The sequence below is a fragment of the Miniopterus schreibersii genome (assembly GCF_964146895.1).
Source record: "Miniopterus schreibersii genome assembly, chromosome: 2".
Taxonomy (NCBI): Eukaryota; Metazoa; Chordata; class Mammalia; order Chiroptera; family Miniopteridae; genus Miniopterus; species Miniopterus schreibersii.
Genome location: NC_138102.1, coordinates 29,800,907 through 29,828,542, shown reverse-complemented (window position 1 = coordinate 29,828,542; position 27,636 = coordinate 29,800,907). Strand labels below are relative to the sequence as shown.

At 41.5% G+C, this 27,636-nt stretch overlaps 1 protein-coding gene across 3 annotated transcripts in view; it reads right to left on the bottom strand.

The window, feature by feature from the left end:
- Positions 1-27,636, bottom strand: part of NALF1 (NALCN channel auxiliary factor 1) — a 530,644-nt gene that overhangs the window by 16,788 nt on the left and 486,220 nt on the right. For 2 of the 3 annotated variants that reach the window (XM_081130076.1, XM_081130078.1), the window contains exon 2: positions 17,691-17,862. In XM_081130076.1, coding sequence (XP_080986202.1) covers positions 17,691-17,862 — 172 coding nt within the window. Of the gene's footprint in view, positions 1-12,979; positions 15,700-17,690; positions 17,863-27,636 lie in introns of those variants that run through there. The other variant, XM_081130077.1, reaches the window with a different exon arrangement.

Here is a 27,636-nt window from a genome sequence, read left to right as displayed (position 1 = left end):
TCTGTTCTGATCGGCTCCCAAGTACCGGGGACTCCAGGCGGGTCTGGTAAGGGACACGTGGGAAAGGAATACAAAATCTCAACTCCTCCTCTGTCACTGGGAACAAAGCACTGTTGCGAGATGCTTTCACTTTTCTGCTTGGGTTGCTCTCACAAAGAGAAAGCGTGTTTAAGTGAATTTCACAAAGTACGTTCAAGGGTTCACAGAAATTTGTTGAAGTGTGTCATATGAATCTACATGACAGGAGGAAGTGAAAAAATTGGATCTCTCTCCTGGGATGTTTCTGTGACTTCCTGTTGAGCCATGGCTAGTTCAGCATCGTTGCTCAAGAAGCCACATGAAGAAAACTGCATGTTCCTTGTTAAGAACAGTACCTATTACGTCCTATTTCTCTTTATTTTTGTTATTTTTTTTTTCTGGAAATGGCTCAGTGGGGCTCACATATTGTAAATCAGTGTCATTGCTTAGTATATCCCAGTTTTTTAAAAAATTTGGAAATCCTTGGTAACTGTGAGTCTGTAAAGGAAATATCCTTGAAAACAGGAAACTATGTAAATAATTCTGTGGCTGCAGTATCTCAAACCATGAGCTGTGATTGAAGAGACAGTTTTGCTAATGCTTTGATCCATCAATGTATTTAGGGTACGAACAACATTTCCTGCTTTTCTTTCTAAAGAGAAAACCAGACTTTCATTGTAATCACAGAATACATACAAAATTATCCCAACGTCTGTGTATACTCATGCATATGTAGACACAGGCTAATGGCTTCAAGGCATGTAAACACCTCATAAATAGGCCCTGACTTCAGAAATATGCTTTCTTTTCAATGAGTTAAGGGAAAATCATTTTCCTAATTTGATGCACCAGTTTTTGAAACATTAAATGGGAACAAAAACAGTTGTGATTTGAATCAAAATGTTTTTACTCAAAACAAATGCCAAAACTTAAGTTGGCAATACACTGACTCTAATGAAAAGCAAATATTCTAGAACATTTTGTGGAACAGATAAGAAAACCAGTCATAATATTTTAAAGTAGTATTAAATCTAACAAAGAGAATGCTAACTAGAATGACTAGCCACCTTTATTAGTTAGATTTGAATTGAATTGACTTCCAGTAGTTTCAACATTTGAAGTAGGACATTCAAATGAAAATAAAGTAATATAACAAAAAGAAATTAAATCATTGGAAGCAGTGACGTTAATGGCAAGTAGGTAGGGGTTTGTGGGGTAGAATGTAGGACCATTTGAAGAATATATCACTCATTAGAATGCATACTTCCATTAAAAATAAAGTTGTATCTTATAGTCACATAAATTTTCCACTGATTGAGAATCTGGCACCTCGGTTATCAAAGAATGTCTCAGGCAGCAACATATTAATTGTTTATTTCCCTAGTTACAAGGCCAGGTAGAGTGGCATAAAGATTATTCATTATATCTGGTGGAACCTTGAGCTATCTTTATGTTTTTCTTCCTGACTGTTGATCTCTGGTGTCATTGGTTTACATGTGCCATTGAACACATGACACTCAAGTTTTAACACAATGCAAAGGAATCTGACGATGGTCGCTAATTTGTCAAAGAATGAGTTTAAAGTGATAGAGATACAATACAAGGAAATTATTCTCTCTCTTTTTTGGGACAAATAACATAATTTAACACTCAGTTACAATTCTTATTTGAGATATCTAGAATATCTGTTCTTTATAATGACAAAAAGTCATTCCTTCAATTGTTTAGATATCTACCGTCTTCCCCTGATTACATTTGTGTGTGCGTGTGTGCTTGTGTGTGTGCAGGTGTGTGTTTAGCAAGACCTATTAAACTGAGAAAATATGTATGAAGAATAATTGATTCAAAACATGATTTTTGAAGTTTATGTCTCCCAGAGGCAATACAATTAATATAAAGCAATGTGTAGAGTGAACAGTTGGGCTCCTTGGGTCCCCTCCACTGGACATTGACAGTGTTTGATACGTGAACCATGGACTCCACGTGAATAAAACAGCCTTCTTTAAAATTCTATTTCCTACAGTAAACAAAGATGTTGGCAAAGGTAAACGTGCATGGGTGAACGTGAAGGAAGCAAAGATCATGTATTAAATTAAGAATTACACAATATGGGCCAGTATAAAGGAGAAATGAAAAGGACAGATGTACAAATGTTCTAATGCTAGTATTTAAAGGATTGAAAAAGTAATGATGTGTAATATTTTACTTATAACAGAGAAATACTCATTGGAGCTCTGACCGGGTGGCTCAGTTGGTTGGAGTGTTGTCCTGTACACGAAAAATCTGTGGATTCGATTCCTGGTCAGGGCACGTACCTGGCTTGCAGGTTCGAACCCTGGTCAGGGCGTGTACGGAAGGCAACCGATCCATGTTTCTCCCTCACATCGATGTTTCCCTCTCTCTCTTTCTCCTCCTTCCTCTCTCTAAAAATCAATAAACATATCCTCGAGTGAGGATTAAAAAAAGAGAAATACTCCTTATAATACCATGTCCACAAAGGAAAGGGGAATGAGTGGTGGGATACGCAGCTGGGGAGAAGCTACGTTGCTTTAAACGTTCTGAGTTGTGGGCAATAAATATCAAAAGCCTAAATGTTCTTTGTGCGCTTTTACCTTCCAAGTCCAATTCGACGAGTTTAAGGAAATAAATCAGAAGCAAATGGAAATAAGTATGCATGTATGATCATAGCAGCATTTTTATAGAGCAAAAATGTATAAATGAAAAAAATGTTCTACAGTTAGTAAGACAAGTAATTTACATTATACTCTTACACTATACTATTATAAAAATATCACATTGTGCTGTTTGAGTATATTTAATAATTTGAAACACTACTCATGGTATAAAATGATTTCCCCTTGGTAGTAGATTATGGTTTTTCTAATTATTTTCTTTTTGCTTATGTGCACATACAAAATGTTTAAAAATTATTAAGCATACATTTACTAATATAAATATAACAATAAATATTACTTTGCAGAAAGTATCTTATAGGTTTTTATTATATTTGACCAAAATGGTTAGGCCGTCAAGGAGGTCCACCTTTTCCTTAATATACTTGGTGGCCCAGGAACAGTAAGCCGTGTTTAAGATGAGGCTGCTTTGGGCTCTCATTGGGAAGTTACCACCAGAGCCCTGCCTGGAAATTCACTTGGGCTTCCTTGGTCTCTTTGGTGACATAGGCATGTAGTACAGTGGGCAACTGTTGTTTAGTTTAGGGAATATCTACTGTTTCTTCTGGGAGTAGCACCCAGATTTTATTTGGGGGAACAGTCCTCCCCCACTTGCTAGATGCAGTGCAGGTGGGCCTGCTCTAGCCCCTCCACATGCAGAAGGGCCCGTGACTAACCTGTCTGACCAGGGCATCCCATCCCCCTACTACAGGGATTGCTCTAGTGTGGGCATACCACTTAAGTCAAGACTGCACGGCTCCAAGGCAGGGCTTTCTCTAAAATTATTGGGAATGAGGTGGTCTCTTCTTGCTCCAATTTCTAAACTGAGAGGTTATAAATCATTAGCTGCTGGTGAAATCAACTAACAAAGAGAAAAGCAGAGCTTAGAAATGGGAGAAAAAGAGCTAAAGCCAGAGTTGGGGATAGAACTAGAGATATATTTTCATATCTATAGCTAATATCCCCGTGTATTTCTGTATAACTACATGTGTCAACACATTATCTATCTATTATCTGTCTATCATCTATCTATCTATCATCTATCTATCATCTATCTATCTATCATCTATCTATCTATCTATCTATCTATCTATCTATCTATCTATCTATCTATCTATCTATCTATCATCTATCTATCTATCATCTATCTATCTATCATCTATCTATCTATCTATCATCTATCTATCTATCATCTATCATCTATCTATCTATCATCTATCTATCTATCATCTATCTATCTATCTATCTATCTATCTATCTATCTATCTATCTATCTATCTATCTATCTATCTATCATCTATCATCTATCATCTATCATCTATCTATCTATATCTGAATAATATACCTTGAAAATTATCTCTGGACATTTCAATGATATGAATCAATGAATTCTCTTTTTGCTTAAGTAGGTTTTAGTTAGGTTTCTACCACTTGCAAGAGTCATCACCAGCACATATGCTCTCCTCACAGAGACATTGTGAAGATTTAATGAGACAGTATATCTTAAGTGCTTGGCTGAATGTCTTGTGCAAACTAAGCCCTCACAATTAGTAGCCAGTAATAACGCTGGAGTAGTTATAATAATAGTGGTCATGGTACATATACATAGTAAGGTAGTCTAGAGGCTATGAATTAAATCTTCATCATGGATTTTATCTTAGTTTGGGAATTAATCTGTTTAAACCTGGGAAAACATAGTTTCTCTATATTTCATTTTCACCTGTAGATTTGTGATAATAACACCACTCTCCATACTTACATCCCAGAAAAGTTATGAAGATATAGTGATGTGTTCCCCTCCTCCTCTATACTTGTTAACACTTGACATGTAATGCCTCCAGTCCAGCATTTATTTAGTTTGTTTATTTCTGCAGATGAACACATGTTTCTTAGGCTATGAACTATGTCTATTAATCCTGTGTCTACCACCATCATCTAGCACAGTGGTACATAATAGCTGTGGTAGGCAAAATGATAGCTCCCAAGATATCCCCAGCCTCATCCCCAGAAACTGTGAGTATCTTGTAACATGACAAGCAAGAATTAAGGATGCAGATGGATCCAAGATTTTGGAAATGAGACTAATCTAATCACATGAGTTCTTAAAAAGGGAAGAGGGAGGCCAAATCCTGGGTAAGAGCGATGTGATATGTGAGCATCTAGTTCCTCCGTTGCTGACTTTGAACGCGGGGAAAGAGAACCGCAAGCCAAGGAATGTGGGGACTTCCAGAAGCTGGGGATATCCTTGGTGGACAGCCAGCAAGGAAACATGGTCCTACAGAAAGGAACAACAGAAAGGAACTGAATTCTGCGGACAATCTGGATGATCAGGAACCAGATCTTCTCCTGGAGCCTCCAGAAGAAACACAGTCTGTGGGCGCCTTGATTTCAGCCTGGTGAGATCCATGCCCGACCTATGGCCTACCGAATTCGGAGATAATGCATTTGTGTTGTTTTAAGCCGCTAAGTGTGTGGCAGTTTATTCAGGCAGTGATAGAAAACAAATGCAGGGGGCCTTCAGCAAATTTTTGTTGAATGAATGAAAATGCAAGAGAAAATACTTAGGGGAAAGAACATAGAACACACAATTTTATATACATCCACCATCCTTATTCTTAGACATTTCTCCCTAGTATAGCAAACATTTTATAATAAGAGCAGGAGGAATTTATGACGCTCTGGATTCAAGCTTGAGAAATGAGAAAGTCACCATTAAGAGAAGGTAGGCTACTCCAGTTACATCAGGTTCTGGTGTAGAGTACAGAAGACCAATGACCCATGTTAGACAGGAAGTCAGATGTGTTGGCTTCTACTGCTGGCCTTCATGTGAACTTGGAGAAGCTACTTAACTTACCTATCTTTAGTTTTCTTATCTACTAAATGTATTATTGAGCAATCATGTTGGGCAGATATGAGTCAAGAAAGCCCTGCTTGCTTCTTTATTCCTGCAGACATTTTTAGGTGGCCACCATATCCATTCTCAAGGAACCGGTCCAAGACATCTCAATTCTTCATAGCGGTCCAGGCCCAGTAGTCCATGGAGCCAATGGGAAGCCCACCCAAGAGAGCTGGATAACAACTTGGGTCCTTTCCGATCTAAAGCTCCATGGCTTTACATATGGAATTTCCCCTCATTATATGTTCCCATTTGCTTCTTTCTGTGCTAATTGATGGAGATCATGACATTTAATAAATTTGATGTTTTTATCGATAAAAGTTTCTCCATGCTTTTAAAAGTTATCGCTTTGTGGAAAAAATAACAGAAACGAACAGAGAAACAAATCATTCTTTTTATAAGGATCAAAATTTGGAATTTGAAAGCTCTGCACAAATTTCATAAAACAGTTATACAAAACTATTAGGCTATATTTCCTTCTAATACTATAAGAGTAGGCTAGAAATGATTAGAAGAAAAACATTCTCAAATAAAACACAATTTATCTAGAGATAGACAGTTTATTTGGCTTGCTTTTTTGAAAACCTCCCCTCCACCCTCAATAGAATTGATTTCTTTAGAGAAGTTTTAAGTTCACAGCAATATTGAACAGAAAGTACAAAGAGTTGCTAGATTTTCCCAAATTAAAATTCAGTAACTGCAGTTTCTTGAGATGAAGGGTTTTCTGACTCAGGTTTAAAATCTTCTAATTACTGAAGCATGAAAACTTGGGCACAGCACACATGATAGCATTACAAATTGACTGTGGTTCTAAATGCCTTCAAAAGGAGAGTCATGAAATATACAAAAATAATTTTATTTTACAATTAAAAATGATCTGTATGGGTTAATACTCTTTCCTCCTCCTTATTACTCTCTCTACATAATTATTATCCTCTAAATCCTCTTGGCTGAGCTCTCTTGTTGCCCTTATAATTCCCTTTTATTGCTTCCTCTCCTCTAATCCTTTAAAACTTTTGAAGTATGGAAAACTTGTCTTCATATAAGAGCTGGACATTATTCTATTCTTAAACAAACAAATTGAATATATCTGTTTTATTCCAAATTAGCTAGGCGTTGCTCAGAGCTGCTGCAATAAAGCACAACAGACTGAGTGGCTTAAACAACAGGAATGTATGATCTCATGGCTCTGGAGCTGGAAGTCCAAGATCAGGATGTTGGTAAGGGTGGCTGATGGACAGGCATTTCCCCCCCAGTGTCTCTTCACGTTGTCTTCCCTCTGTGTGTCTGTGTGCCCAAATTTCTCCTTTTTATAGGTACACTGTTGTGGGATGAATTGTGTTCCCTAAAATAGATCTCTTGAAGCCCCAACTTCTTCAAAGTACCTCAAAATGTGACCATATTTGGAGATAAGGTCATTAAAGAAGTGACTGAGTTAAAATGAGGCCTTTGGGCGGACCCTACTCCAATCTGATTGGTGTCCTTATAGAAAGAGGAAATTTGAACAGACCTGTAGATACCAGTGGCACACACACAAAGGGGAGACCATGTGAGACACAGCAAGAAGGAGGCACAGGAGAGAAGCCTCCAGAGAAACAAACTGCCAACACTTCGATCTTGGCCTTCTGACCTCCAGAGCTGTAAAGCAATAATTTCTGTTGTTGAAACCACCCAACCTGGGGTGTTTTATTATGGCAGCCTTATACATTGATACACACATTAATTGGTACTAGATTAGAGTCCACCCTAATGACCTCCTTTTAACTTCATTGTCTCCATACAATCCCAATTTTCAGATAAGAACACAATCTGAGGCACTGGGGGGTTTGGACTTCAACATATGAACTGGGGGGGCAGGGGCCACAATTCTACCCATACCACTCAATTTGGGATGCCCATTTAAAATGGAAACTCCATAAGGTGAGATGCCACATTGTTTCTTAGTTTTTTTCGTAAGTCCCTATATTCCAGGTGAGTAAGCAAAGTGCAGAAGGATGGTCTGAACTCGATTTAACACAAGTAAGTATAATTCATGTGACAAGAGAATGGAATGTGAGGGACAAGACGGCTTTAAAATGAAATACTGATATTCTTGCCCACTCCAAAGGGGGAAAGCTTGTTACAGTGAGTCTAACCAACAGCCTCTTTTTGTGTGAATCTTTATAATATCTCTGGAAAATCGATATAGGCAGACAGCACCTGGAGGCCCTGCAGGGCATCACCGACACCCCCGGCCTTCCTGAGGCCTCTCCCCGGCCTTGGGGGGCCTCTTCTCACTTAAAACAAGGACCTCTGCGGATTCCTTCAGGTTGTCACCCACGAATCAATTCATTCCATACTTGTTTATTGAGCCCTAACTTTGTGTCAGACACTCTTGTGGGCGCTGGGGATACAGCCATAAGCAACCTGGGATCTCACCCTAACCCAGTTCACTGTAAAGAGGAGATGGGCCGGCTGCATTGGAAGCAAGTGCTGTGCAGCACAGTAAGTGCCGTGGGGCTGGAAGCACTGGATGTTGTGGGCACGTGCGCTCCCAACCCAGACCTGGGGTGTCCAGGAAGGCCTCCTAATGGGATGCCAGTTGCTGAAGGATTAGCCAGGTGAAGGCTTGAAGGAAGAGCATGCCAGGCAGAGGGAACTAACATATTGGGGGGCAACTGAAGTGCTGGGTTTCAAAAGGGAAATGGTGATGGCTGGCAGGGGATGGAGAAAATGGGGTCAGATCTAGCCCCATGAAGGAGCTTAGGGACCCTCCTAAGGACATTAGGACTCTGAGAAAGGGTCGTGATCCATGCCCAGAATGGGCTGCGTGGCAAATACCTCCCAAACCCTAAATGCACCAACTCTTTGATTCAGCTAGTCCGCTTCCACTTCTTGGTACCACATTTATCTTCCAGATGACATCATAAGTGTAGGAAATGATCCCTACTGAACTGGACTGAATACCTGAAGATTGGAAATCACTGAAATACTTACAGTTAGTAACTGATTAAACTGCCATAAATCTCCAACCAATAACTGCTCGATGGAGAGGGGAAAGAGCTGGCTTAACTTTCACGCTTTACTATCTTTCAAATTTTGTGCCATGTGTATGTATCACTAATTCAAAAATAAGTAAATCCAACTTATATATTTTTTATTTTTTAAATATATCTTTATTGATTTCAGAGAGAGGAAGGGAAAAAGAGAGAGAGAGAGATGGAAACATCAATGATGAGAGAGTCATTGATCGAGCCCACAACCCAGGCATGTGCCCTGACCGGGAATCGAACTTCAATCTCCTGGATCCGAGCTCAGTTGTCAACAGCTGAGCCAAGCCTGGCCGGGCAGTAAATCCAATTTATTTATTTCAAGTGTTTATACAGGGCAGGGCAAAAGTAGGTTTACAGTTGTTTGTATGGGAACTAATACAATAATTAATAAATGATAATACAAGAATAAACTATGTTTTGAGTACTCACAACTGTAAGCCTGTTTTTGCATCACCATGTAATATCAGTTGCTTTCGTCCCAGTGACATTAGTGTGTCATGTGATTTAGCTCTCTTCGTGTATGCTGATGATGAAAACTCTATTTTCAAACTAAGATAGAAAAGCAGTGAAGTTGGAAGGGAGTTTGGGGCACAGTTAAAACAAATGCTCAAGCAGTGACAAAAACCTATCAAACATATTGGAGACGTTACATTCAAGAGAAAAGATGGTTGTTGAGAACTATCTTGGCTTTGTACCCAGTTCCTAAAAACCGGCCTTTAAATGTGTTATTGTTGGTAGAAATGTTGATTTATTGACTTACATGCACGTATAACAGACTTTAGAAGAGATCAGAGATAACTGTCTTTGGCTCTTCACAGTTTACAAAGGGACTCTACATTTTTACTGGATCTCTGCAAGAAGAATTCATTGCGCAATAAGAAACAGATCCTACCTAGGAACAATTATGTCCCTTGGGGTTGGAGCTACTCTAATTTCCTTTGCAATGTTTGTTCCCAACGTTGGAAGGAAGAAGTTGGACATCCCGGGGCTTTCCAAGCCCACATACACATAGAAAGACTGACTCACGGCACATGCTCCAGTCATGCCCAGCAAAGCTTTCTTGGCCCTCTGATGGTGAAGCGCTTGGTAAAGGAGGGGATAGCCGTGAAGGCTACCGGGAACCTACACTGACTAGGAGAAGTCGGTGCCTGTGGTAAGGTCTGTTCTCAGGCTCTCTGGGCCTGCTTTGGTCATCCTGTGACAGACAAATGGTCACTAAAGGGATAATGTATCACACTGGAAAGGTGACACAGCCCATAAGGTAAAAAAGGCAATAAAACGGTTGTCTTAAAAATAGCATTCTAGAAATTTCATCTTCAGCAGGGCTTTGTGTTTTCAGGCTTTTATTGGGGGAGGTTACTAATTAATTTCCATCTATGCTGCTTTTCCTAAATTGGGTTTACTCCTTTTGTTGTTGCTCTTTTGAAACTGTCTTTAAAGTTAATTTTAAAGCCACACTTGAAAACTGATTTAAATTTTTTAACCTAAACTATTTCCTCTTAGAATTACCTACATTATTTGTGAAATTTAACTATATTAATTATATATAAGTAAACTATTATATGTGAGCTTATCTATAAGTTAACTCTATATAATAATATAATATAATATAATATAATACAATATAATATAATAATATAATATAAATGGCTGTATGTCTCTGTGTGTGTACACACACACACACACACACACTCACTCACTCAGATAAATCTCCCAAAGCACAAAGAAAACGCTGAAGAATAGAAAATGATTCCCAAAGAAACTTTCAAAACTTATTTTGAACAATGAGTGCATCATGGGTACAAAAACCGAGTTTCTAAATTTTACTGATTTGGAGAAAACTTCACACTAAAGAACATGTGCTCATATCCTTCTTGTAAAAAGTGGACATTATGATTATCTGATAAATTAGAAATAATGACGAACGATAACTATCTCATTGGGTAATTTCAAGCCAAACCATCAAAAAGACAAGATTTCAAAATTGAGAATAATTGGTTAATTTTCTATTTTAAAATTTATCAAATGTACTGTTTCCCCACAGGACACAAACATACATCTATGGCTGAACACAAATCAGAAGGTCATTAAAATTCACAATATTATTCACACAAACAGTTAAACACTGTGGTTCTTTGTCTTTACCCTTCACACTAGTATGTTTGTAAGGAATCTAAATGACTTCCTCACTAACTGATCTGAAAAAGTTACCCATCTAAGCACGTTTTCCAGACAATAACGAGCCAGACAGCTCTCCTTTCTTTAACCAGAAAAAGTGGTCTAGGTAGGAAACGCTTGTCACTTTCCTTTTTAATGTGACATCCTGACCCCAGGACACGGTGCTGAGCTGTCCAAGACAGCACCGCGCAGGCTGCAGGCTGTGGGTCACCTTCTCTCACCAACGGACGGCCTTGCTCCAGCTGTTCTGCAGCCTGGAAACATTTGCTTACTGGCTAATTTCAGGATGGACTGACTGGTCATTTCCTGTTCCACTGGTGATTCAAACGCTGGACTAATAGCCAGGAAATGGGAATCTATTCTTGTTTCTGCAATAACAGGTTGGGGGTGGGGAGGAGGCGCTGTTTAACCCTGTGATAAAGCAACATCACACTAGATGACTTGTGTACTTCTGAACCTATAACCATGCGAGGGATTCGCCGTGTCCAAAGCATTTCCAAACAGCTACAAGGTGGGAATAAAGGCTTCACTGAGGTGTGTAACTGTAGCAAAAGTAGGTAAATACTTTTATTGCGTAATATTTCACCTGTTCCGGGAAGTCCCTCTTTGCCTAGATTGTTCTCCTTAAATTGAAATTCCACAGTGAGAATTCTTCCTTTGGCTTATTATTTCACCTGCTGCCTTGTCACCTGTAAACACTTGAGTCTTATCAGTCAGACTGCGGGCTGGGGGACTTACGTGATGACATATGATGTGATGACACAAGGATGCGAATCTCATCCATTCCTCTGCTCAGAGGAGATCCCTAAATGTTTTGGTTCAATTTTCACCTGAGCATAGACTGACTAACTCGAGGCCCAGGGGGCCCTGCACCGCTCCTCTGCCAGGGTGGCGTCCGGTGGTTCTGGCTTGAGCAAAGGCTGGCTGTCCATCCTAGATAGTTCACTGGACGTGCGTCGCACAAAGTAAGTGTCGCTTCTGCTGCAGGTTAACAGGCAACTGTGAGCCCATGTTACTAGGATCCTTCCTCTGCAGTGCTCACTTACCTGGTGACAAGCCAGGAAATGGCCCCGGGCTCGGCCCATCACAGTCCCAAGGGAACAGCAAGCTCAGGGCTCTCTGTGATCAACACTGGACATTTTTTTGGAGCTGATTCCACTCTAGGCCATACAAGTGCCCCAGGCAGATTTTCTCAACTCTCTCTGTTCTAATCCCTTTCATGTCTCCTCTAGATTGAGTATAGAGAGGAAAGGAAGAAAGGCACCCTGGACTGTGTTAGGATTTCCCCAGTGTTTGTCTAGGGGTACAGGCCTGGAAGGGTATGGCCCACATTACCAAGCAGCCCTGGAGGCAGGTAAGTTTATACACAAACTCTTCTTGGCTCTGCAGCAAAGATCACTCAGGATGACTTAAAGCCAGACGGCTGCCACCAGAACCCAGGCAAGTTCGGCACCTGCATGCATCTGGAGCCCCCGCACTCTGTCCCTCCACAGGTACGGCATGCTGGGCCGAGAAGGTCCCGTTTCACCGAGGATTCTGCTCTCAACGACCTAGCGGACTGAGTATTCCAGAGGCTCAGTTAGCCACTTGTCGAGACAAGAGAATGAAAAGCTGCTACTTTTCATTTGGGTGTGACTTTTCCAAAAGTCATAGCTACTGGCAGAATCCAGACTATCTAATTTTTACCCCAGAGCTCTTTCCCTACATTATGGCCCCTTGCCCATGGCAGACTCGAGCTGTTATGAGTGCCTCTGGAGATGGAATCAGGGGAGACCATCCTGAGTATGAATGGGCTGAACTCAGGTCTAAATATGTGAACTTGAAAAAACCCCCAAAAGGGACGGTGTTTTCGTGGGTCAAAATGTCCCAAGCCCTTGAAGTTACTACATTCTACTTGTTTTTCCCCCCAATAACCTATTTTCATATTTCTTCATTTTATTCTTATCCTACCATCTCCCTTCGCAGTTGTCTTTTTGCCTAAAATTTTAATTTATTTATGAAAAGATTTTGTATGACACCCAATTGTGCTATAACGGCAGTATCATCTCATCTTTCCTTCAGAACCACCCTCATTTTAGAAAATAATAAGCATATTCACACACTGGGAAAAATACCTAAATTAAAAATAGCCTAGATGTACAAATTTAAATCTATGGGTAGTATTTTTTTTTCTCTTTCTACTAAAATACTCCTTTAATGAGAAAATCTTTTATGTTATCTTTTACAATTCTTGATCAACTGCGTAGTCATGTCAAAAGTGGATTCTGGAAATGACCTTTCATGGTTGCAAACTCTCTCATGTGAATTATGAGACAGCAAACATTAAACAAAAATTCCTTTCTAATTTGATCAACATGCATGTTAAAGTATTTTCTCCTTTCTTTTTCTCTCCGAGGATGCTTTCCCTTGCCTGTGGGCAATATCCCCTTAGGATCCTGTGCACGGCGCGCGCGGTGCCACGAGGGGGCGCGCGTCCTCCGTCGCAGCGGCAGGAGCTCCGCGGGGTACCCAGCCGCGGCCCCCGGTATTTTCCCAAGAGGCAGACGCTAACCTTCTTCTTGTCACAGCTTAAAAATGAAATGCAGAATTCACCTAGAATTATCAAAATATGTTTCATTGCCGTTGTCAGTAACCCCCCGCAGATCAGCTCTTACTCTCTTCCTCTCGATAATTTTCCTGTGAAAAATAAAGGGTGATTTTCATCACGTTTGCGGCCACAGCACCCGCAGCCGGCGACACTCCGCCGCTTCTGTCTTCCCAACGCTGCCGGCCTGCCGCAGGGAGCGGTGCGGGGCTTCTCCGGGGCCCCGGACGAGGGGAGGGGCCTGCAGGAGGGAGCCCCGCGTCAGCAGGGGGCGGGTGACGCCGGGTCCCCCGCCGCTCCGCCCCCGTCAGCCGCGGAAGCCAAGTCTCCGAGCCCGCGGCGCATTTCGAGCGCGGAGTTTGAGAGCACAGCCCGCCCTGAAAAGCTTCAGCTCAGTGACGGCTGACGCCGAGCGACCGGTTCCCCCGACGGGGCCTCAGGACTCCTCCCTGATGGATTCTTAAGACGCTCCTTCAGCAATGCGTCGGTTTTATTCTTTCACAGAAGAACTAAGAGATCTCGGGCAAAGTGTCTTTCGTTTTCTCCTCGAATGAGAGCAGAATGACACACACAGGGGCTCTTCCTGCCATCTAGGTTTGTGGTCAGGGCGGTCGGCCCTGACCCGCCGTCGCACCCTCAAAGCTACTGTAGAGCCAGGGGCGGGGGTCCCAGGTGCCTCAGGCTCCCCATTAGGAGGCGCTCACTGCAGACCGCGGGCAGCGAACCAGCAGACACCAAAACAGAAACATTCAGAACATTCAAATTGAGGGCGCGGGTGAGTAGTGTAAGCCTTATGAAGAAATGATTGACTAAATGCTGAATCCGATAACTGTTACCAAAATCATAAACAACTCTGGATTATTTAAAGAAGTTTTGTGTGTTCTGAATCTTCTAACGGGTTCGCTGATTCCAAGGGCAGAGATGCCCTTTCTTTTGTGGATGGTAAGATTCCTGAACATCAGTATGTATCTCGTAAAAGCCTCTAGGGGAGGAAGAACTGAATTCCACATCCCTAAAGGGCTCGAGGCTGAGCCTCTGAGGAAAAGGCATCACCAAGGCATCACCACGCCACTGGCTTGTTACCTTGGAGGAGCACCTTGAAGAAAACTGGCCTTCACTTGGACAACGTCTGGCAACCAGGCAGATGCAGTTATGTGCCTGCTGAAACAGCCTGTTGAGGCTGTTTCTTAGCGGGAATCTCCATCCTTCTGAAAGCTGTAAATTGGATGTATTTCCAAGTATTAAGGAAATCACTGTAATTAAATATATTGAATTTGAAGGAAACTCCATCTATTCTTTCAACTCTTGATGATCAATGATCATGTTTTTCAGCATATAGAATGGAAATAAATACATTTATTAATTTTTTACTGAGAGGAATTACTGGAGGCAAGATTAAGACCAGCGTACTTGGTGAATTCCTTTTAACAGGACTGTGGTTAGTGAGTGTCATTATACCTTTTTGCGATGAGAAAGAAGTCCGGCAGGTCTGCTATTGTACGTGAACATGACAAGTTGCCCTGAGTCTGCCATCCCAGGTGGTTTTAGGTTGTCTGGAACCAACTGGGACACTAGGAAAAATACTCCTATTTCTCTACTTTACTTATCTTATTGTTCCTGAGTACAGAAGATATTTCATTCAAAATGCATAAAGTCATCTGAAACGACTCACATTCACTCTAAACTTATCTAAAAGGCAAGTTATTTGGATATTCATGTCTATCTGTAAGGGATGAACCTCAAAAATTGTGGGATAATGTTTGGAAACAAACATAAAAGTCCTACTAGTTTCCCTAGAAACGTGACCAGTCACTTGGCTCCATAGATCTAACCAGTGGGCCCTGGGAACTGTTCTCCAGCAAACTTCTTCCCAGACGGAGACTATTCGGGGCCTCTTTGGGGGACCCTCATCAGTAGCAATAAGGCAGAAAATAATTAGCATCGGTAAAAATCTCTTCCTTGTTCAGGCACAGCAGCAACACTCAAGAGACATCTGAGACCTGAGTGCATAGTGCTGGCTGCTAGTTATCGAGCTAAATAACAATTCTTCAAGGAGGTCTCGGTCACACCTCAGAAAAGGGGATCAATCTGAAAATTTGTCCTTTTATTGCTGAAAAGTTTCTCAGAATGTCAGGAGGAAAATACCTTCAGAATTTTTTCTATACATTTTTGAGAAGTTTAGTTAAAGGCACATGAGTCCAACAGACTGTAGTGAAAGAAGACTGAGGTTCCCAAGAATTCAGCGACGAGATTCTTCCCCACAGCTTCTAATGGCAACAGCATTTTCCTCTGGACCCAGTGACAAATCTCTTCTCCTGTCTTTGAAAAAAGATGGGCTATAGCTATGGCTGGGAAAGCTGATTTTAACAAAATTCAAAGACAGTTGAAAATATACTGGGGCTTTCTGTTCCTGCTGTGCAGAAAGAGATTAAGCCTCGTCTTTAGCTTTCTGATGGCCTTGACAGCGTACAAGGAGAGGTGATGAACATTCAAACCTATATTCCAAATTCACACAGACAGACACAAGGTCGGGAAACAGGAGAAGATGGAGAAAGACAGCTACCTCAGCCTTCATTGGAGGCCATAGTCTCCTTGGAGAAGCTGGGAAAGCTGCTGACCTTCTCCGGGAAAACATCTATTTGCATGTGAACAAGCAAACATACAACCTTTACATAACATCCCATGAGTTTCCCCAACATCCTAAAATTATCATTGAGTTGAAGGCCTTAACTAGATGACCCTTTATTGAAAATTTCATGCGAACGTCAAATGAATTAATAGCCTGTGTCTGGTGAATCTTGGCTGAGATTCAAAGAAAGAAGATATTAATACCCTTCCTTCCTTCCTCCCTCCCTCCCTCCCTCCCTCCCTCCCTCCCTCCCTCCCTCCCTCCCTTCCTTCCTTCCTTCCTTCCTTCCTTCCCCCCTCCCTCCCCCTTTATTTCATTCTCTCTCCCCCCTTCTCTCCCTCTCCCTCTCTTGCTTTCCCTCTGTGCCCCAGCAGAGAGGAACTACATGAAGAATGATCTCAGCATCAAATCTATGGAACAACAAAAATTACTGGTAAATCATTTTACATTTCACAAATCACTTTCTCATGTACAATAGCTATGGCTATTGACGACATTCCTTGTGTTCCTCCCTTATCTGTAACCTTCATAGCAAACATGTATCAAGGGTGACTCAGAGAGTGCGTAGTAGAAACAGGACAAAAGTGCATGCTCCTAACCTCCAGCCACACGCTCTTCCCCCAACATTGGGCGGCGTAAGAAATATTCATCCAGCTTTTAGGCAGGTCCTTGCTGGAGAACTTTGGTGGACTATTTCTTGATAGCTCATCACTTAGAACTGTACGGTTAGTAGGCATGTAAATAGTGATCTAGAAATAATTTGTTAAGTTCTCATGTGGAGCATATCAATTTGTCACCCTGTCTTAGAGGGGTTATAGAAAGTCTGATGTAAGAAGAGGGGTTTCATGTTTTGTGATACTTTTAATGGAATGTTTTATTCCTGAAACTTGAAAACTAAACGAGGTCCGATGGAACCATCTAGCTACAAGGATATGCACAGCACTTTCTTACCAAGAGGACGCAGGGCAGCCGCTCTGCAGATCACACACCAGGCAGAGTGTCTTGTCCGCTCTTGTCCACTCACCACCGATCCCAAAAAGCAGCTACTACTCGTATCCCTGACATCTGATCCTGTGTCTAAGTCACGCAATGCTTATAAGGTATGCGGACACCGAATGCTGATATTTGCCCAGTCTGAATCACTTGCTGCAAGAAGTAAACACTGTTCATGGGGAATATAAGATAAAATTCAATCTGGCCTTTATTGTCTGGCTCTAATACACATGCACACACGCAGGGATAACAGGTGGACACGTGTTTATGCTCTTGATACTTATTTAAGGTAACACGTCTCAGAAAATAGCTGTGGCACATAAACTTGTTAGCAATTTGCAGGAACATGATTTGACTGACTGGCCCTATCACAACCTCTGTTCTTAGGTGACATAAAAGCAATGTAGGCAGAACCCAACCCATCCCAAGTCAAACGGGAGCGTATCTAATGACTGCTGACATTTTGCCCTCAGAATTGTCCTTTTACGAGATTAATGATTGTGGTCACAGGTAGACGGTAGACAGGGCAGCATCTCCAAATCGAGTCCCCTCAGGGCTTCTGTGAAGGAAAGCATGGAAAACTACCAGCCGCCTCTTCAAGGTTACACCAGTGGCGAGCAGACAAACATCCCCTAAGTAAGCAGAGCCACCCGAGAGGCTGGGTGACAGGACCAGCCGGGCACTGTACCTGTACAGATGAAACTGGAGAGTCCCCCGTAGATGACTTCATCGTTGTCGGGCAATATAAACGGACACCTCGTCTGAACCTCCAAACAGTATTGCTTGCAAGGAATTGTCTTTCTGCAGTTGAACTGTGCGACTTCAAAGTACTGGGAACACAGCCAGGCTTTGTAGACAATCTGGGAAAAAGAAAAAAAAAAGCAGAATCAAATATAGGGAGGGCTGAGCACAGTTCTGACTCCAATGAAGAACACGCTGTACTGGGAGACGCATCCTGTGGCTTCAAGTGGATCATAAGAAAACTCATCTCCAGCAAACCTATTTGCACAGTGTCAGCTGCGGGCGATAAAAACATAGCAACGCGTCCGCAGCGGAGCAAAACGTTGTTTACTTAACCCCCGAAGAGAACACAAAAGGTAATACGGCGTTTGATCTGAGGGAGCCCGTTTGAAAAACAGTGGACTTCAGCAGGACCTGGAGTTTTCGAAACCCAGTGATCCCGAAGGGAAAGGAGAACCCGGGCCGTGCGACACGTGGGTCTTGCCTGCAGCCTGGCGTCCAGGGGGCTCCGAGCGCGCGCTCCCTCCCGCTGTGCTCCCGGCCGCCGCTAGATGGCGCTGGGCCCCCGACAGCGCCGGCCGGCGGGTCCCGGGCGCAGGGCCGGCAGCTGGGTATTGACATTCAGGACGCGCAGCAAGTGCATTGAACAGCGGGCCCCCCGAGAGCCCGCGGGCACCCCCAGCTCAGCCACAGCGCCCGGGGCGTGGTGGGCGCTACGGGAAGGAAACCTCACCAGAACCCGAAGTCGGACTTCTGAGAGCCTGTGTGATCCACATGAATGTTTGTTACTTACTGAATTTAATAAAACGTGCAATTAGGACTTCACTTATCTCATAGGTAGTCAGGAAAAAATAGTGACAAAAATGCTTTTTTTTCTAATAGAAGAAATTAAGCGGAACGTAAACTCGAATAAAAAAAATGACAAAGTAACCCATCTACAGTGTAGATCACTGTGATTCAGGGATTTCCAGGATCCTTGGCACCGGTGGCTTCTGTTTAACTGTTCCTAGGGTTAATAGTATTCAGGTAAGATTTCTGTCAGTTATGTCCTACCAGCCAAGTGAATGGTTTACAGTTAAATGTACACTAAGAGATCATAGAGACTTGACAATAATAGCAAGAATAATAGCTAGCATTTATCAAGTTCATATTCTGCTCTAAGCAACTCAGAGACTTTTTCCCCCACATGTAATTCTCAGTGCACACACAGACGATAGCTATTAGTCACATTTTGCATACGAATGATAATTAGTCCTGGAAGTAAGTGGAAGATTCAGAATCCAAACCCACATTCTGTAGGATTCCAAATCCTGCACTCTTCATAATCATGTTATATTCAATTAGAAACAGGTTTTTTTTAGAAGAAATTAAGAAATTGCTAGGGAATTTTCAGTTTCCCTAGCAGCACCGAAAGCAGCACTGAATTGCATGTGCCCCGTCAATGTCCATTTGGCATACAAAAGATTGTACTGAATTTTTATTTATAAGTTTTTATTGATTTGATAAAAATGAAGCTTTCTTATTTTATCAAAGGAGCCTCAGTGGGGATAAAATGGGATGCATGTGAAATTCAGATATGATTTTAGATAACTAAATAATTTTATTTGCTGTCAGCAATGGTTCATAATCATCATATAACCTGATAGAAAAACATACGGATAGTTAGTATTCTTAGAGGTCTTTTGAACAGATCATAACATAAAAGTATGCATTGGAAACTGCACTAGAAATAATACTACAGTAGCTGAGGAAACCCCTCAGATTTCTTAAATTTCAGCCGGGAAGTGGCATGGAGTGTGGGTGAGGGACATGGAAAGGTGGCTATGCTGTCTCGCCATGCCCTCAGCAAGGGGCTAAAAGCACCAGTCTCAGAACAGAAGGAAAGAGAGATGCCATGGTTTCCTAACTGCACTCTGGGGAAGTTGAAGATACTTTTCAAAATACCATTGGTATTTGTGCAATGTGACATAATATGCAATATGATATACGACACCTATGGTACAAACTAAGCTATAATCTAAGAATGGTCAGTGTCTACTTTGTGATTCCTGGTTTAGGTTTTCTTTCTTAGGTACGAGAGGAAGTTGAGTATGTTTATGTATACAGTTCTAACAACAATATAACTCCATTACAAAGAAAGCTTACATTCTGTGCATTTATGGGATTCTAAAGATTACAGTCATCTCTTTTCTCTTGGAGAATAGCCCTGTGTAATTCCAGAAAATTGCGTGTATGTATTTTTTATGGGCCAGACTTCTCTCCTTTTCTCCTCCCAGTTCGATTTTGCACAATTGTTCTGATTAAAATGGTTTCTGGCTATGAAGTCACCCGTAAACTCTATCTTAAGAAACAATCTCTCCTCTCTCGCAGATGATGGGGGATCACATATTGAAGTCCCTTGGGATGTATAAGCATCTTCTTTTCAGTCAGTCTCCTTAGCATTGTCCAGTTGCAACAGATCCATTTTTATTCTGGGTCCTTAAATGCTATGTCAGCTCTATTTCCTTTGCAGATTTTTGACTTAAAGAAGCAAGTCAGCAAGGCAGTCTTTATAAACATCAGGTAGTAGTCATGAAGAAAGTGATTGTGATTTGCAGAGCCACCAGCAGAATTCTGGACCTTCCACGGGGCCGTAACAACCTCTCCGGCCAGGTTTCACTGCATCATCAGTTCTTTTCACCCAAGTCCTAGACTCCTGAAATGCAATAGAATGTTCCTCATTTGAGTCTGGAATATTTTCTAAAATTTTAATTCAAGGGATGCACTATATCTGAGAGCAATCAGGGGAAACTTCGTGGGCAGAAAAAGAAAAGCGGGCTGCTTATTGTTGCCTTTGGTATCTGAGGGACTTGTTGCTATGTGCACATGTTGAGAGCTTTTCAAATGTGAAATTAGAAGACAAAGACAAGAGACAAAATAGGTAAATATTGGTATGAAGAAGAGCTTTCTTGCCACAAGAGATGTACAGAAATGAAATGGGCTGCCTCGTGAGGTCCTGAGTTCTCTGTAACTGGAAAAATTCAAATAGAGTTTAGATAACTCTTGCCAATGTGCCGTGAGGAAGACTGTGAGGAGCGTGAGAGAACAAATGGTTCTGATATAATTTCCAGTGTCCTTTTGGAAGTTTTTGAGGGAGGGAGGTTGAGAAAGGTAGTTGTTTTGCATTGGCACAACACTAAAGAAACAAGATAATTAGTTTTTAAAAGTACTAAAGGATTTTCAAATTAAAAAAACACATGATGAGAAATGAATATACTAGTTTTCTTCTATAAGAACTTGGTAATAATAAAGAAGTGCAGAAATCTACTTTATAATGGCTTAGCCTTAACCTATAGAGAGAAATAGTAGGCACTTGCTTTTCTAGGTGTCACTGAATAGTGTAAATGATTATAAGACGTTAAACAATTATTTTGGGAAGGATCAAAAATGTGTGTAAGGAAATGGCTAACCTACATCTACTCACACTCTTCATTAAGGGCTTGTACCATTCTCTACCTGTAGAAGAGGTTGTGTTTGCCGGGTAATGATGCTCATGAAGGACACTTCAAATGTACCATCAACCCCCCACCTCTCGCCTCTGCACGGCGCCCCTTGGAAACGGCTACTGGCCACACGAAAACTTTGCTCGGGCAGCTGTTCATCTTACAGTATCAGAGGATATCCTCGCGTTACAGTCCAGGAAAGGAACAGACTAAATTACTAAGGTGGCCTAAATGAGAACATTATTTTTACGTAAGACTTGGGTAACATTTTCCCTTTTCTCTCAAAGCATTTTCTCATTGGTTATTCTTCCTCATGAAATCCTTGAGGCGGGCTTGGGAAATATTTTAGAAGTGAAAAATCAGTTGCAGAGAGATTACAGTAGCAAACAAGTGAAGTCTGACAGCTGATGAACGCCGTGCGTTGGGAACTCTGGTAGCTGACCCCGGAGCAGGGTGTAGAAAGGGATGACTGCACGGCCCTGGCCTGCATGCCTCAGGCGGCTGCGGTGTTGCTTATACACCAGAAGGTGGTGGGTTCGATTCCCGGTCAGGGCATATGCCAAGGTTGCATTTTGATGCCCAGTCTGGGTGCCTGAGGCAGGCAACCAACATATATTTCTCTCTCCATATACCCCTTCCCCTCTCTAAAATCAATTGTAAAAAATAGTTTAGAAAGAAAGAGAGAAAGTGAGGACTGTACAAAAGAGTCTGGATCTCTGGAGTCTCCGAGGCGTGATGCTCGGAGTGGGAAGATCCTAGAGGCTGTCAAGCCGAGCCTCTCATGTTCAGTGGGAACTGGGAGCTTGGAAGACTACACTTGATGGCAATCCCAAACCTGGTGCCCAGGCCATTGTTTTAATAGTGCACCCCATTATTTGGAAGGCATCATCTGAGTATCAGGCTTCCTAACCTATACTTTTGTTGTCATTGAAAGTCACTTCGTTTCAGGGTGCCCTTTATAACCCCCCCCCCCCCCCGTGATCCTGCGCCGTGGGCTGTAAGGCGCCACCACCCCCGCTCGGCCCTCGGGCTGACCTCTGGGTCCTCTCTGCGCGCACATTCCCTTGGTGACAGCGACACAGGCTTACAGGAAAATGTGGGCGAGGACAGCAGAGGGCGAGGGGAGGAGGGGTAATCCCAGGGACCTGTGGTCTACTGACCTCCTTTCCAGACTCTCGATGAAGACTGTGTTTTGTTTTGTTTTTATTATGACTTTCAGTGTTCAGCAAAGCTTTGGTTGTAATGGCACAAGCATGGCTTCATATGGCTGTAGGACCAACCTGAAATACCATTTTGTTCATTAGAAGTTACCCCGGTGCCCTGAATAATCATGGTTATCAGAATTACCATTATAAGTGACCTTCTGTATGTCCTGTGTCAGGCTCTCGTTACCTCTCTTGGTTCTGGACATTCCACATGACTGCGGTTAATCTTGTGGATGGCCTTTCAAAAAAACGCCTAAGGTTGACATTTTTCCAATAGAGGCTTAGATTCTCATTTATTTTAGATATATTTGCCTCCCTCCTCAGAATCTATATCTATGTTTTAGAGCTAGGAAGCAGATTTATGTTACAAATGGACATTAGCCTGCTGAAAAAGATCATGTCGGTTACAATTTTTTATTATTAAGAGAAATGTCAGTTATGGAAAATGGCTGTCATTGCCATTGTTGACTTCCCTTCCCTCCCCGCCCAAGTACTGGCAAAGGCTGACTCTTTTTACATTTATAGTGTGTGTTGATACAATTCATGAGAGCCTTTTCTGTCAGCTTTCATGTGTTAGTGGCCTGAGTTTTGAGTGCGTGGGGTGAAATAATTGGTTATGTAGGCAATAGTCTGCTAGAGCAACTGCCTCAGGCTAAGGCTTTTTGATGCATAACACATGTTACAATTATAAGTGGAGGTGAAAGTCAAAATAAATTTTCACATTCAATTTCTGAATGTCTTCTTTCTTCTATATGTGCCAGTGTCTGGTTAAGGCACACTGCACCCAGAAATTGAAAATACTGATGCATTATAAGACAAAAACAAGAAAATAAAATCCCTGCCTCAGGAAGGGCCAAGTCATCTGTGGAAGGATATTAAGAGATGAACAGTATACTGAGAACCAGGCTCCTCGATCCATCAAAGACTTACAAAGCCAGCAGACCATGTCCTCCAGGGCTGTGTCTTGGCTCCATTTCTTAAATAAAATGCCAATGTCTTTTCTGTTGATGACCCACTTCTGGGGTCCTGTTATAACACTTGGTCCCCTGAACTTCAGAACTCCCCTGGCTTCTTGGAACTGCCCTATATTTTCAAGTCCACCCAAACCATTCTCAATATCATGGTATAACCCCAGGCTCAATCCATATAGGAGAGGGGATTCGTCTGTAAATAGTCAAGGCCAGTCCGGGTCCACCTGCTAGTCAGATGTGGTATCTTGGCGGTCCACAGATCAATGATAGCAAATAGGACAAAAATAAATCAACTCTCCTGAGCGCTCTTGAATAGAGAATGTTCCCATTCACAGATGATCTGAGTAAGGCTTAGTAAAAAGGGAAACTAGAGAAATTTTTCAGTGTGTCTCTATCCAAGTAATACAAAGCCAGATTAGTTTCTTCTTTTCCTCTTTTCATGATTAATGTATATCTTGTACTGTATATGCTCAATGCCTTCCTTCTTTCATCTCCCTGTCCAACCCCATCTCACTCTGAATTGGAGTCAGCCTGAACTGAACTGTTTGTTCCACAGAAACTGTTCTTTCTAAGCCACTTGGCCTCTCTAATGATAAATCCAGCTGCTACAATTAGTTATTTTCCCATTTGACCTCTTGGGAGCATTGAACACTGTTGATGAAACTCCTTCTTGAAATGCCAGCCCCTCTGATTACGGGATGCCATTTATCCTGGTTTTCCTCTTACTTTTCGGCCACTCATCTCTGTCTTCATGTGTTGTTATTGTCGTTTGTTTGTTTCCTCTGCTATTATCCAACATGTTGATACTCCTTAGGCTTCTGTTTTAAACTTCTTCTGCACATTCTTTCAGGGCAATGTCTACTCTCATGATTCAATTGTCACCTTTGATAGTGTGAAGCCTAAACCTCTATTTCAATGCATATCTCCTCTCTCTCTTTCTCTTTCACACACACATCTGACCCACCTGTAAACTATCTCCCATATGTCTCTCTTTAACATCTCAATCTGTACACGTCCAGAGTGGAATTCAGCATCTTCTCTTCAGAAAGAAGCAAGATGTGAGAAAGCTGGCAGCCATCCTTGACACCTCCTTGTGGTCCCTCCCACAACTGTTTAATCACCAAGTCTTATGAGCCTACCTCCGCAGTGTCTCTAATACCTGTTCAAATCTCTTGATTTCTATTGACACTATCATCATTCCAGCCATTACTGTCACTCATCTGGATAACTGCACTTGTTCATGACTGAAGGCACTTGTTATTTAAAATGGGCAAACTTCTTGGGCCGAGATTATGGCAAAAGGTGTCGGGCAGACAGATTATGCTAACTCATACCTTTCCAGAAGAGTTCTATAGTACGTCCAGAAATGAATATTAAAAATAATAGTAACAGGTGAACTAAGCTCACAGTTAGTAAATAACCATTTCTTTTGATGTCAAGAAAGATGTCTTTGAATGAGCTACCTTCGCTGGGTTATCATTTTAAGGACAAAGATGGCCGGGACTCTGCTAGTAAGCACAGGAAGGGAGGGGAGATCTTCCATGGAGGCCGCTTCTGAGTATTGGCCATGGATGGACATAACTGCTGTCCTCAATAGCTTTTTCCAAAGTAGGGAAAGAACAAGAATAAATGAAAGTTTCTTTTGTGGACTATCAGTCAATCAATACTTTTAAGTGCAGAAATATTACATGTCACATGGTCCTCTAAACATACTAGGTATTTACCTGGTCTGTGCCAATAATCATAAAAGTGCCAGTGGTCCTATTAGAATTTATATCTTTTAAAAAGGCAGCATGTGAACAGTTCAATATAAATTTAGTTTTGAGCTCCATGTCTTAAGCAAGTTGAGAATGCTGAAAAGGACTTAAGAAGAGGAAAATTAGTAAAGAAAGAGAAGTGAGAGTCTGTAGATAAGAAATCTGAAATTAGTATTAAGCATATAAAGGGATAGTATATTCACCAAGGAAAGGAGAAGTGTAACCATGAGAGACTGCCCCTATTTTGTAGCACTCACGCAGGAATCCAAGGAGCACTTGATAATTAACAAATGAATGAGTGTTATAATCCAGATTCTAGAATATATTTAGAAAATGCCAATGCAGAACTATAATAAGTAATAAGTAAATTCACTAAAAACTGGAGGTGTATTCATTTTTATCATAAAACTAAATAGAATGGGACTTACTATAACTGCCTCACTTCATAAACACACAAAAAAGGTCTAAAGAAAGTTCATTCATAGCTTTGTCATAGAATCCAATGTAAAATATGGAAAATTTGAAATAATAAAGTAAAATTAGTCACCTAACACTATGATACTTTTACATAGCAGCAGACCTTATAGAACTAGAATATAAAATGCTTTGGGTATATATCTAAATTTTCTACTTCTTTACAATATTGTCAGGACATTTTTATACTAATAATGCATGACCGCAATCCTCCTTTACCAATATCAGATTCATGAGGGTTTCCAATTAAAGCAATAATCTATCTTCGTTCAAGGAAGGAGCTGCTGCCCCTTGGTTGAGTAGGCTCTGCGTTCTTCGTTTTCCCCATGGAGGTGAGCGTTTCTGGTTTTATCATCACAGAATCACTGCTCAACAACTAGTGGCTGACCCCATGCGATCGCTACAGTTTTCTACTTTATCCTCGTGTGTCCTGCTTGCAAGGAGCAGGGACAGGATGAGGTGATGGTTCCTTTTGTAGGCGATGAGCAGACCAGCGCCCGGGGAAGGCAGCAAGCAGTGTTACATGCCACACGGCTCCAGAAACATGCTCTTTATTTAAAAGTGGTCTGTGTGGACTCTCAGGAAAGTGCCACTGGTCCTATTAGAATTTATAGCTTTAAAAAAATCACAGAGTGAACATGCCAAAGTTCTAATTAGAATATAGAGCTGTAGCCTGCTATCATTAAACAGAAGAAACGAATTGATTTCTGTGAACATTGGCTTCATAGGTATCATTCAATCTATCTGTTAATCCAAAATGATTTATTAAGAGCCAGCTCTGGGCCTGACAGCAGATATGTATTCTTGGGAGCAGGAATGGAGGGCAGGTTAAAAATGTCATTATAAGGTATTTTCCCTGGCATCAGAAATCATATCTTCAAATTAAAGGAGGCAAGGCGAGATGTGCTTGGAGGTGTGTTACTATCAGGGCGCTATAGTTTGGAGAAAGCAGAAATCAGTGATGACTGAGGGTGGAGGGGGTTTCTGGAGAAGAGAAGGGGATAGGCCATGAAAAAGAGTGACATGGCGGGTCAAAGAGAGGAAAGAGTGGAGGTTAACGCACCTGTGATACAGGAAAGAAAAGAGGGAGGGGCGAAGGGTGGGAGAAAGATAGGAAAGAAGGAAGCCGATAATTCGATATCTAGGATACTTAGTAATTCCGTTAGGTATTTTCAATGCATTACCTATGTGAGGCAACTGCAGTTATTCCAGTTTCACAAAGGTGAAAGCTAAGAGAATTTCAGCAGAACACAGCAGAGCCGGGCTAATTCAGGTCATTTTACCCTGCAACTGCACCCCACATCAAAACGTGTTTCACTGTACACCAGAGACAGTCTAGTGTAAAGAAATACTAAGTTCTGGTATTTTACATAAAGTTGCTCCTGGGTATGAGAAACATTTCTTTTAGGGGTAAGCTTCAGAGAGTCAAACATTTTCAACACTTCATAGTTTGTTTCATATCTCAGTAAGATATTTAAGCAACTGCTATGCATTTTACTCTACAGTGAAAGATTTTAAATTCAGCAAAGGATCACAGTGTTTGTATCCTATTAACACATACTTGAAACTCCACGCATTGGTGACACAAGTAATACTATTGTTAATGAGGAAAGAGCCAGAATAATGTCTGAAAATAATTGCCTAATACTAGAACTAATAGCCACCACCAATAAGAAAGCTCTGCTCTAGTCTGGGTCTTAAACTCTCTCTCTCTCTCTCTCTGTCTCCCCTTCCCTCCCCTCCTTTCCCCCTCTCATGCTCTCTTCTCCACTCCTCGTCTCTTTCTTTCTCCCTCAGTCTGCCTGGTTATTTCTCACATAAACACTTATTCAACTATTAAATTATACAGAACTAATACTCAATTGTATATCTTGTAAGCAATACTTCTAAATAATTTTTACTCCATCCATTTAAAATTTTAGCATATTTCCCTTACAGAAATACTTATTTTTAAAGCATGCACATGAATTATTATATCACGTGCACATATAAAACATACACAAA